Source organism: Bidens hawaiensis, unplaced genomic scaffold (genome assembly GCF_021521415.1).
Source record: "Bidens hawaiensis isolate Kalapana, Puna unplaced genomic scaffold, B.hawaiensis_p1.1 tig00011635_1, whole genome shotgun sequence".
NCBI lineage: Eukaryota > Viridiplantae > Streptophyta > Magnoliopsida > Asterales > Asteraceae > Bidens > Bidens hawaiensis.
In genome coordinates, this window is record NW_027491913.1 from 223272 (window position 1) to 235799 (window position 12528).

A 12528-nucleotide genomic window follows, 5' to 3' on the forward strand; every position below is an offset into this window, starting at 1 on the left:
CACGATCTTTAGATCCAGGACCTTCTTCTAATGAATTTATTTGATATTTAATTTATGAAAATTTGGATTTTAATAGTTTAACTGTTAACCATTAAGCACTTTCAGTCCAACATATTGTTAACTCTATAAATATTTTTTACTTAGAGCCGTGTAAAATGACCGAAATAACCTCAAATAAGAAATAAACTTACTAAAATACCCTTTATAATTAAAAAACAAACTAATAAAAACGACACATGCCCAGTGTTTTAAAAACCACACATGCCCAGTGTTTTAAAAACCCGTTCGTGCGGCTAGTTGAACCGATAATACCGTGTTTCGCATATAAGACCGGTTTTTTTAGCCCGATATTCTAGGTGGTCAGCTAGAATATCAAACCGACAGTTTTTTGTAAAATACCGATTTAAACCGGCAAACCGTTTTAAACGCAAGAGACTTTTGATATTTTCGGGCCCATATCTTCTAAAATTACTTTAACCTAGCAATTAATGTTAAATAAGTTAACTTTTGTATTATCTTTTTTTTATGGATTATCTTTTGGACTATATTTTATTATGAAATAATATACTTTTGGGTTATTTTTTGAGTTGAAGTTGCAGTTATATGAAATTACAATGTAAACAATTCAGCCTGGTTTAACCACCCGGTTCAACATTTTAGCCCAATCTGATACAAGTAAAAAGCCGGATTTTAAAACGTTACACATACCTTAGTTTATAATCCTGCATTGCTATAATTTCTTTAATTAATCAAAATCTTCCTTCCTTATAACACACAATTACTCACCATCTCTATCATCGAATTCACCATCTCCCACCATGGTCGGGCATTGTGTCCATCATCATCACCACATACCAAAAGTACCATAGTACCACCTTCTCAGTCTTACACACTTCTGATTTCCTCAACAATTCATCAGCTAGCCACTATCATCTTTATGTATCAGCATCATCATGCTGGCGGCATTTTGAAATCCGCTCGATTAACCTCCCCTATCTCTGTTTACATACCTTAGTTTACAATCTTGCGTAGCTACCCTTTCTTTAATTAACCCAAATATTCCTTCCTCATAACACACAATCACTCACTATCCCTACCACCATCTCTGGCCACCTTCGAATTCACCATCTCCCGCCACCATCGGCCATCATCATCACCACCACATACCACTACTGCCACCTTCTCAGGCTAACACACTTTTGATTTCTTCGACAACACGTAACAATTTGTTAGCCTCCATCTTCGGCCAGCCACTATCATTTTTGTGTATCAGCACCATCATGCTTGCAGCGTTTTTATTCTACTCAACTAACCTCCCTTATCTATGTTATTCATCTCAATTCAAATGAACTTGTTTCACCATTTGTCTCCTCTCTACTTTACCATGATCCACCACAACCTGATTCAAATCTGCTAGGTTGAGGGTTTGACAAGCAAACAAACAAGACCTTCAAAGGTAAATTACTACAGTTAAAATTAAAACACACAGAAAACACCTCTACATTTCTATTCCAAATCTTGATTCATGTCCTCATATTTTGATGAGAAAACAAACAAGTCCTTCAAACTTTTTTAATACTATTCATCTCACATGTTTTCTTCAAAGTTGTAAGTCTTAAATGGCCAAGATAAATGATTGATCTTGCTAGAGCCTATTAGCAATATCAGTCGGGTCAAGTGGTCACAACACAAAACAACTATAAGGAAGGATTCTTAGTGCATCCCGTCATCTTTAGTATCTCCCACTGACTTCAAGAACTTCATGTCCTCGTCCTCGGTTTTTCCTTCGGGTCTTTCTCATTACAATATTTAACCAATACATATATAATGAAAATAAAACCCTACCTATTACAATTTTGAACTATTAAAAATGCCAAAAACCATAAAATAAAAACCGAAAGTAAATACAACTTTTGAACCATCCAAATGGACAAAACAAAAAAAAATTCAACCAAACACATAAGGTCGGGCCAGGTTTACATATTCAACAAAATAAAATAAGATCAGACAATCATTTTAGTCAAATAAAATAAACAAAAGATTGACCAAACTAATGTTGCCCTAAATTATTTTTTATCTAAATCAAAAACTTTAACAACCTTGAAGTTTATGATGTAGAACCGGTCAAAATAGCGGATTCGACTCATGTGTTGTAACTAAGGTTATGATGCCACTGTTGGGTTCCAGTGGTGATCAGTCAATGGTTTAACGATTGAACCTGATTTTAATCAAGGTTTCATAATTATTAATCTCATTAATTATTATCAACGCAGCGGAATAAATAAACGAGTAATAATCACTTTTATGGAACCTAACAGGATCCAGCTACAAACAGTACGAGTGTAGATCAAACAAACAAATTAAATACAAATCAAAACCGATAATATTTAATTTTATCTTGATTAATGATTAACTAGTTGAACACCGAGGGATAACGAGCTTCGCTAGATGACTAATTTAAACGAGACCCAGTGGTGGCGGTGCATGGAAGCAGCTAGCAGCAGCAGTGGTAGTGGCGGAGGCGGCACAATGCGGCAGTTCCGGCGGGCAGGAGGGAGATGGTCGGCAACGGTGGTAGAGGGAGAGAAGAGATGGAGAGCTTTTGGTGGCTAGGTTAAAATCTTATATTTTCAAACTAATGATTAGGTTAACTAATATATTAGTTAATCCTAACCGGGCCACCAAGCCCATCTCCAACTCCAAAGCCCAGCCCATAAATATTACTATCTCATTATTATTAGTCAATACTGGTTAACTAACTTAAGTTGGTTTATCCGTGACCCAATGTGTAACTCTTACGAGTTATAACTCTGTCGGTTGCGCTGACTTAACCGAACCGGTCCACAATATTCAACAGGAATTCCATCATTTTGGAAATTCCTTTGTGTCACCCTGCTGCAGAGCTCCCTAGCTAGTAGATATCATGCATCGGGTATAGATATCATAGTGGGAGCTACTGCTGAACATTGCTCTTTTCATACTATGTGGCCATTGTGAGATAGGTTCAGTCGGTGGCGTCAGCTCTCTAATGACAGGTGATTGATTGCGCTAGTAGGACTGTCTACTGGACACTTCTTCGGGCTAAGACTATGCCCTTGCATGTCCCGGGGGTATCACGGTCTAGAATTCTGAAATTCGATGGAGTTCTGGGACCGTGAAAAAGAAGAAGATATGTTTGTAAGAAGATTAAGTAAGTCATTATATATACACCAATGGTCGTGATACCAATCCGTCACTCCCAAGGCGGAAACACGAGGACGTGACGATCGTATATCACAACACATCAATTTCTAAGAGAAATGCTAATGCACTCATCTGAAAGCATGTCTTAAAAAGCATTTGACTTTTCAAGAACCAGTCATTTGTTTCAAGACATGTAATCTCTGCTTAGTTTGCATTGTGTTGAAATAGTGATTTTATTTACACACTTTTGATTTGTTTGACATTAGTTTTGTGTTGACGCATGTCGCGACACATTAAATGGATGCATTTAGTATTTCTCTTAGGAGCTAACATCATTGGGAGTCCTCCTTGGTGGGGGTGTAACAAATTTTCATCACAACTGTTGGTTCATAAAGTATTAGGAAACCTAAGCCTATTCAATTGTCTAAGAACCTTGCATATAGTCATCATGTGAATTATGTGTAAACTGCAATACACGTATGTATAACGACTAACTTGATCTTCTTGCAGATACGTGTTCTTCTTTTCTGTTTCTCACAATCCCAAAACTGTCAACTTCCCAGACAGGCAAGGACAAAGTCTGTAACACCTGTTAATTTTCGGTTCAAAGATTTAAAGCTTGTAAAGTATGTATAATTCTCGGGATTTAACCAACATTTCTCAAAAACCTTCTCGTCATCCCGGTACGTTAAATCGTTTAACTTTTCTTCCAAGTTGCCTTATTATTCAATTTGGAGGGGCTAAGATGAAATATTTTATATTATAACACAAATAATAAAACCCTAACCCCCCCCCCCCCCCACCTCTCTTGTCCGATCGGCAGCCTCCCCAACCCCCCACACCTGCGACTTTCTTTTTTTGCAGCCAAGTTAAGGTCTAAAACTTCAATTGAAGGTTAGTTCTATGTTTCCCCAAGTCTTTTACACCTTAATTGATCATTATATCATGCGTATTGATCGTTAAATTTCGTGTTGTAGGCTTACCGGGTGGTTGTCAATTCTAACCTTTCCGAGATTGTTTTGATTGAGGTTTTTGCACCAAAATCTTCCTAGGTATGTCTAGTATAACATACTTTAAAATCATGTTCATGGGTGTTCGTTTGATTGGTCAACTAGTTGTAGTTTGAATGTTAGTGTTCGGTTGACTAGAATTGTAGATTATTGCGTTTAACGCGAGGGTTGAAGTGATTAACGACCAATTCAGCTCGGGTGAACTCCTTTGATACAAATAATAAAACCCTAACCCCCCCCCCCCCACCTCTCTTGTCCGATCGGCAGCCTCCCCAACCCCCCACACCTGCGACTTTCTTTTTTTGCAGCCAAGTTAAGGTCTAAAACTTCAATTGAAGGTTAGTTCTATGTTTCCCCAAGTCTTTTACACCTTAATTGATCATTATATCATGCGTATTGATCGTTAAATTTCGTGTTGTAGGCTTACCGGGTGGTTGTCAATTCTAACCTTTCCGAGATTGTTTTGATTGAGGTTTTTGCACCAAAATCTTCCTAGGTATGTCTAGTATAACATACTTTAAAATCATGTTCATGGGTGTTCGTTTGATTGGTCAACTAGTTGTAGTTTGAATGTTAGTGTTCGGTTGACTAGAATTGTAGATTATTGCGTTTAACGCGAGGGTTGAAGTGATTAACGACCAATTCAGCTCGGGTGAACTCCTTTGATGTACAGGCTATTGAAAAATCATTTTTATAATTTATGGGGCTGAATTGGTTGTCGGTTACTGAAATAGGTCGGTACAACGCGCATTTGCGTTTATTGAATAGTTGGTGCGTTGTACTTGTGAGTTACCGACCCATTTGACTCGTGTAGCGTCGTGTGGACTTATTGGCTGTGAATTATCATGTTGAGTCCACACGGGGCTGAGTTGAATGTTAATCCCCTAAACAACTCTTAAACGCGCGTGCTAGTGTCACCTAGTGCTTCCAGGGGCAATTTGGGAATTCTTTATCCTCTGGAGTATCTAAGGGTCGTGTTGGTGAATGTAAGGCCCCGGGGGGCTCTTATGATTGAGTTTGATGAGGTCGAGGCTTTAGGTAACTCGAACCATGTTAGAACGTCTCATAGGATAAACGAGTTCTTTCGATGACATTAGTAATGATTATGTGTAAACCGACAGGCGTTTGAGTTGTGGGGATACTTAGGGGTTCTCTAGCTTGTGGTGAACTCGTGCCTTGTGTCAGGTGAGTTCATGATACCCCTTTTTTTTTTACTCTTTTTAAGTTTTGGGCTAGCATGCACACTTAAGCGATTTTGCTTGATGAACTGTTTAAACTATTTCGTATGGGCTTACTTGTATAGGGTAGGCCTTGCGATGATATTATTGTATGTTTGTACGTATTATTGTATGGCCAATAATTGGCAACGTTTGTTAGTCGTTATCGACTAAGGATGTTGACGTATGCCTGCTTTGTGTTGCATACGTTGGATGAGATTTTACGTGTTTGGGTTGTACGTGTGCTCGACCCTGATGTTATTACTTGGATGATGTATATGTAGGGATATAATTACAAGGATGTTTATATATATATAAGGATGATTACTTGTTGTTGATAATGGCCTAACTGTTATATCCCATTTTATTTTAAAATTAACCCTTGGAATGACTATTATGATTATTATTATTGATGTTATTTATTAAAACTTGAACTCACTCAGTTCAAGCTGACTTTGTGTGCATGTTAGTGTGAGTTTCAGGTTAGGAGGAGGATGCATTACCGCTTGGACGTGCACGAAGCTACTTGGACGGTGAAGGGCATACGTAGACGGAAGTTTTAAATATTGAACATTTCTTTTTAAAGTTTTATCAAATACATTTAAATTGGTTTTGGGCATGATTCCGGGTTTTGGGAACTTATTTTATTAATTATGGTTTTCCGCTGAATACTCTGAATTGGTTGTTTTAATGGAATGAACTGTTTTTAAGTTTAAGTATTTTTGTAAGTATTTTGGATGAATACCTACTGTAGGATTCCCGGGATTCGTGGTCTTACAGAGTTTGAGCCTGAAGAGGTATGTAGTGGACACTCCCACTCGAGCAATCAATAACCTATTATTCGATAATCGAAACAACTAACTGAACCTTCTCATAAAGGCCAGTTAGAAGAAAATGAGCACTATTTGAGAGACTGTGAAAGAGTCATTATATAGGTGAACTATTAGCTAGGAAGGTGTAGCCACCAGCTTACAACATGATGATATACTGAATTACTTCAGTAACAAGAAACTCAGACCGAGGCACATAAAGTAATCATAGTGGGAGAAGAAGTGTGTTTCAATATGAGGTCACTTTTAATTGCAATGGAGATTTACCTACCCTTGAAGATTTTATTTTTATAACTCGTTTCACTTAGCGTTTTTTTATGTTATTTTCAACTTTGAGATTTGTCTGTTTGTTTAGACTTATTTCATGTTTGAATGTTTGAGATTACATGCTTACTTTTGTTTTGAATTTTGATTGTGGCTATTTATGGATACTTGACTTGATTTGCGCCCGTATGTTCCGTTTTATGCAACATGTTGGACTTGATTTTGGAACTATGTATGTGATAACTTGGTGAGGTGTGATGCACGTCCTTACAGAAGCAAGGGGTTTGCTACATACCACTCCTGGTATTTTTCATGCAAGCATTTAAATTCTAAATCTTTGTTGGGAGATGAATCCATCTAGATATATGGTTTCATGTTGAATATAAGGCATAAGTATAGCAAACCAAGATGATTACCATAACAAACACAACAACTACATCAAAATCACATGCTACTCTTCTAACCCAACCCAAAATAAAATAAAAATCCTATAAATATGCCCACATGAATCATAAATAACTTGCAATAATTAAAGGGTATTTTTTTTATGTGTGTCTGAGTTGTCAAAAACAATATCTTACCTTAATTGTATAAAATAGTCTAACAAATATTGTGCTTGTCCCGTATATAAGCCTACAATAATAAGACATTTATACAAAAGTCACGGATGCATTTCCTATAACAAAGTCTTTTGTTGATTGGTCGAGGTTCCTATCGCACCCGTCCTTTCTTTTCAATTAGTTTTTTGGAACAAAAATTTATCATTTATGGGACTTGAATTTAATGTGTTAGAGGCTTTACCTTTATTAATGGGCTACCAACCCTATTGGTTCTTTTAAATTAATACATTAAATCATATATAAATTTCCACCGAAATTGAGGGATTACGATGCTTAAATTAAATAAATATATATTTTGGGCATTTGGAGTTGTACCTTGCGTTTGTAATGCTTATATGTTGCTGATGTCATTTTGGCTATATTTGCTTTGCTCCCAACTTCCTTTCTGTTGCAACGTGTGTTTTTGGTTTAGCCTTTTTGGCAATTGTATTCTCTCTCTCTCCATGATATCACAACGGTGACTGTGAGGTGGCCCAGTGGGTGTAATCGACGTTGCCGGGTTTAGTTTGGGAACCCTATGGCATTTAGGTTGCTGGCTGAGTGATATTCCAGTTTTTGGTTATGAGGCAATGATGATTGTATGTAGCTTGAGCAAAATCAGACTTTGTTGTCCAATCTACATCTTGGATTGGTAATCCATATGGCAATTGCTATGAAACTGCGAATGCAACCATTATGGATTTGGCCAAAACTAAGTTACCATGCTACAGATCTGAGCTTCGATTTGTCATTTTTGCGTCCATGTGTTCTCAATTAAAAATTATATGCACTACTAAGATTGATAAAAGTAAGTGTACGAATTTTACTGTTGGGTTGCTTTATGCATATTTTACGTTTGGAGTTGATGGTTAAAGTGTGTTTCGTTTTGATTATTGATGGGTTGTTTCATCTTTTATTTTATTTTTTTCTAGTTTGATCTTTTTGCGGGCTGAAGTGTGAAGTGTTTTGACATACTAGATGGTGGTTGCTATTTTAGTGCTATGCATGTTTTTGGTTTGGTAAATAGAAAAACGGTTTTACTATTGATGGTGAGGTTTAACATGTAAGCATATGGTGTTTTTAGTAACATATGGTAATTTTTCTAATGGAAACACTTAATCTGTTTATACAATGGTTGATTTTTAAATTGTTGGTTTCTTACTTAGCTAACGCCATCCTTAAATTTAAGCGGGTCAGTTTTACCCATAAGTGTATTTGATTGACATTCGCTGATAATGCAGGTTTACGAAACTTCGGGTGGGGTTTTTTTATGTCAAAGGTCGTTGACAACAGGGTGCTTGCAGGTAAATGTTTTTTTTTTCTCTCTCTATTTTGTCGTCGTTATGGTTTAAGTGTTTTTACAGTTTGTTAACTTTTAGTAACATATAAAAACACATTTTCTCTATTTCACTTTTATAATTGAATAGCCGGTTAAATTTCAACAGGATTTTAAATTGTTGTTCTAAGGACAATTTGGAGATATAGAAGAAAGTTCGATTGATTGGAATTAGTAAAGAAAAAGATCCAATATACTCAAAGTTGAATGAAGGTTGGATAAGCAAATTGGAATTGAGGTTTTGTAGTATAGATGATCCAAAATGCCAAAGATGTGTAGCATACTAAATATTGACACATAAGATGTTGATGGGTAATATTGAAATATTGTTTTCAACAATTTAAAACTACAGTTGCGGTGCACAATTTCGTGGAATGGTGGTTATGATCGATTTGATATAAGAATTAGTTTCTATGGGTTCTTAATTGTTCGTTGCTGAGTGTTGCCTTATTTTCTTTTCGTGGTGGGTTGTCAGTTTTGTTTTTTTATTTTATTATTATTTTTTTTGCTTCTGCATTTGTACTTTGTTTTGTCATGTGTTCTTTAATGATAAGTGTAGTTTTGTAACAGGTTTTTAACGTCTTGGTGACACTCTGTTTGGTTTCGGTACGTGGTTGTTGGCTTTGAAGAAATCTATGATATCAAAGGCAAAATTGTGAATTGTTTATTGAAAAAAGATCTCGTTTTTATCACAGTGGTATGAGTTCTTCAAATACATAAAAGAGAATAATTTAAAATAGTAAACACAATCAAATTCAAACTATAGAATATTGAGATAAATCATTAGAAGATATGGAAGAATATTTTTAATTCCAATACTCCCTCTCAAGTTGGAGTGTGTATGTCAATAACACCCAACTTGCCAATTAGAAACTTCAATTGAGGTTCACCTAATCCTTTGGTGAATATGTCTGCTACTTGCATCTTTGAACCAATACTGAAGACACAAACATCCTGACTTTCCACTCGTTCACGAACAAAATAACAATCCATCTCAACATGTTTAGTCCTTTCGTGATAAACTGGATTGCTGGCAATGTGTTTGGCTGCCTTGTTGTCACAAAACAAGGGTGTGGGTCCCTTTAGGAAAACATCTAGTTCCTTTAAAAGCCAACGCATCCAGAGGACTTCGCTGACAGTCGAAGCCATGGAGCGGTATTCTGCTTCAGCAGAAGAGCGAGAAACAACAGATTGCTTTTTTGTTTTCCATGAGACAGGTGCTCCCCCCATGAGAAGCACATATCCTGATCGAGATCGTCTTGTAAATGGACAACCAAGCCAGTCTGCGTCACTATAGGCAGAGAGGTTGTAGCCTCCTTCTCGTGGCAAAAGTACACCTTGTCCAGGAGTGGCCTTCAGGTAACGGAGCACGCGATGAGCCGCATCCAAATGGTTTTGTCTAGGATCGGCAACGAACTGGCTAAGAATGTTAACGACATAGGTGATGTCCGGCCTGGTGGCTTGCAAATAAAGCAAACGACCTACCATTCGGCGATATTGATGGGTGTCTACCTTTGGGTCTGATTCACCTTTGTCAAGCTTCATGTTTGGCTCGATGGGAAATGAGCTAGGTCGGCACCCTCGTAATCCACAATCCTCAATGATGTCTAGGGTATACTTTCGTTGGCTTAAAACCAGTCCCTTAGAAGTTCGAGCTATTTCAATGCCAAGAAAGTATTTAAGGTTCCCTAGGTCCTTGATGCTAAAGCGCTTGTCAAGTTCCTTTTTTATAACCTGGATTTTATCTCGATCATTTCCAACCATGATTACGTCATCTACATATATTAACGCAGCCACAAAACTACTCCCTTGTTTCCTGATGAAGAGGGAATAATCTGCCTTGCTTTGTTTAAAATCGAGACTAATGAGCGATGTCGTGAACTTTTTATACCAATTTCGTGAAGCCTGTTTAAGCTCGTATAATGATTTCTTCAACTTACAAACTTTGGTATCTCCATTTTTAGAGAACCCTTGTGGTATCTTCATGTAGACCTCTTCATTTAAATCTCCGTGAAGAAAGGCGTTGTTCACATCGAGCTGATTAATGATCCAGTTTTTCTTGGTCGCCACGGCTAGAAGTGTTCGGACCGTAACAAGCTTCGCTACAGGAGCGAACGTATCATGATAATCGATTCCTTCTTGTTGTGTGAATCCTTTTGCCACTAAGCGGGCTTTGTATCGTTCAACTTCTCCGTTTGGTTTATATTTCACCTTATAGACCCATTTAGAGTCGATAGCACGTTTCCCTTATGGTAAATTTTCAAGAGTCCACATCCCGTTTTCTTCAAGAGCACGGATTTCTTTTTTCATAGCATCTCTCCATTTTTCATCCTGCATTGCTTGGTTAAAACTTTTTGGCTCATCATTAGACTCAATGGCCGCCAAAAATATCTTGTGAGATTTAGAAAATTTATCGTAAGAAATGTAATTGGAGAGTGGATATACCGTAGAGGAGTCTTGACTGGCAACGGCACGCGTAGGATCTATGGACGGGGGAAGGTTAACATGAAAATCTCTAAAGTGTGTCGGTTGTGTTCGAATTCTTTTGGCCCGTTCATCATTGACAGTTGCTTCTTGGTTTTCAACATTCTCATTTGTGCCTTGAAACACACTTGTCTCATCATGATCTGGTTCTTGTTGTGGGGGCGGCCCACTACTCTGTTTTAAAGGTGGCCCATTAATTTCATCATGCCCACATGCAGAACTTGGTTCATGCGATTGGATTTTAGTTTGGATAGAACCACCACCTTGTTCTATATTTTCATCCATGGCCACTGTTTCTTTTCTTTGATTGTTGAAATCAACAACCACATCAATGAATTGACTTTCTTGTTCAAATATATCTTCATCTTGACAGTAACAATTTTTTCAAAAGGAAAATGTTCCTCGTGAAACTTAGTGTCTCTTGACACAATTATTTTTTTGGTTTCTATGCCATAGATTTTATAGCCCTTTGTTCCGGACGGGTAACCCAAGAAAACACCAGGCCTCCCCCTCATTTCAAATTTATCACCACTAGTGTTGGTGTTCCGATAATATGCTAGACACCCGAAAACCTTCATAAAATCATAGTCATGTTTTCGGTTGTGAAGTAACTCTAATGGTGTTTTGTTCTCGATGACCGTTGAAGGTAAACGATTAATAATATAAGTTGCTGTCAAGACACATTCTCCCCAAAACCCTTTTGGAAGATTTGCTTCAAATCTTAGGGCCCGGGCCGTCTCGAGAAGGTGTCGGTGTTTTCGTTCAACGACACCATTTTGTTCGGGCGTATGGGGACAAGTTGTTTCGATTAAAATGCCATTTTCTCTGTAAAAATTATACATCTCATTTGATGTGAATTCCCTACCATTGTCACACCTAATCCTTTTGATGTCTTTGCCAAATTGTGTTTTAACCATTTTGTGAAAGTCCCTTAAAAAATTGCTAGCTTCATGTTTAAATTTTAGGAGAAACACCCAAACTGCTCTACTATAATCATCCACAATAGTCAAAAAATATCGAGCCCCGGTGAAGGAAGGTGTGCGATATTTACCCCAAATATCACAATGTAGTAAATCAAAGCATTCAGATGTTTTAGAAAAACTATTCAAAAAAGAAGGTTTAGTATGAAGCATTTTTCAGAAAACTAATCTCATTGAGTTTTTCAGCGGAAGCGTGTCCTAACCTATTATGTCAAATGCTACTATTAACTATCATTGCCTTCATTTCATCTTTGACCATCTCCATCCAATATAATCCTTCCTTACGCCTACCCGCTTCAGTCAAGGTTCTCGTGTGTAGCTTCTGCATCACACAAAAATCAGGGAAGAAAGAGACAACACAATTTAATTCATTTGCTAACTGCCCAACCGATAGAAGGTTGCAGTTAAATTCGGGAACGTAAAGGACATCCTTGATTTTGGGTACCACCTTTGAGAGTGCAATCGCCCCTTCCCTCAACGGGCACTTTGTGTAACACCCCGGCTGAAGCGGAAACGCCTGAGTGTGACGTACAGATTGCTCAAACACACGTGACACTATTAGGTGATCATAATAGTATTATTTCATTTAAATCTTCATGCAACACAAGTTTATCAAATAATACAA

At 37.3% G+C, this 12528-nt stretch overlaps 1 protein-coding gene across 1 annotated transcript; it reads right to left on the bottom strand.

Annotated features, from left to right (window-relative positions):
- Window positions 1-10686: 10686 nt before the first annotated feature.
- LOC143538502 (uncharacterized) lies at window positions 10687-11840 on the bottom strand. Its single transcript, XM_077032057.1, has 2 exons — window positions 11375-11840; window positions 10687-11288 (listed from the first exon to the last, which is right to left on the bottom strand). The coding sequence occupies exons 1-2, from the start codon at window positions 11838-11840 to the stop codon at window positions 10687-10689; spliced, it is 1068 nt and encodes a 355-aa protein (XP_076888172.1).
- Window positions 11841-12528: the final 688 nt, after the last annotated feature.

What these genes read in the sequence shown, in the direction of transcription:
- LOC143538502 (XM_077032057.1), bottom strand. Translation starts at nt 11,840, where the DNA reads ATGGTTAAAACACAATTTGGCAAAGACATCAAAAGGATTAGGTGTGAC. An exon ending in AAAGGGCTATAAAATCTATG is followed by an intron (nt 11,289 to 11,374) that starts GCATAGAAACCA and finishes GTTACTGTCAAG; the next exon opens with ATGAAGATATATTTGAACAA.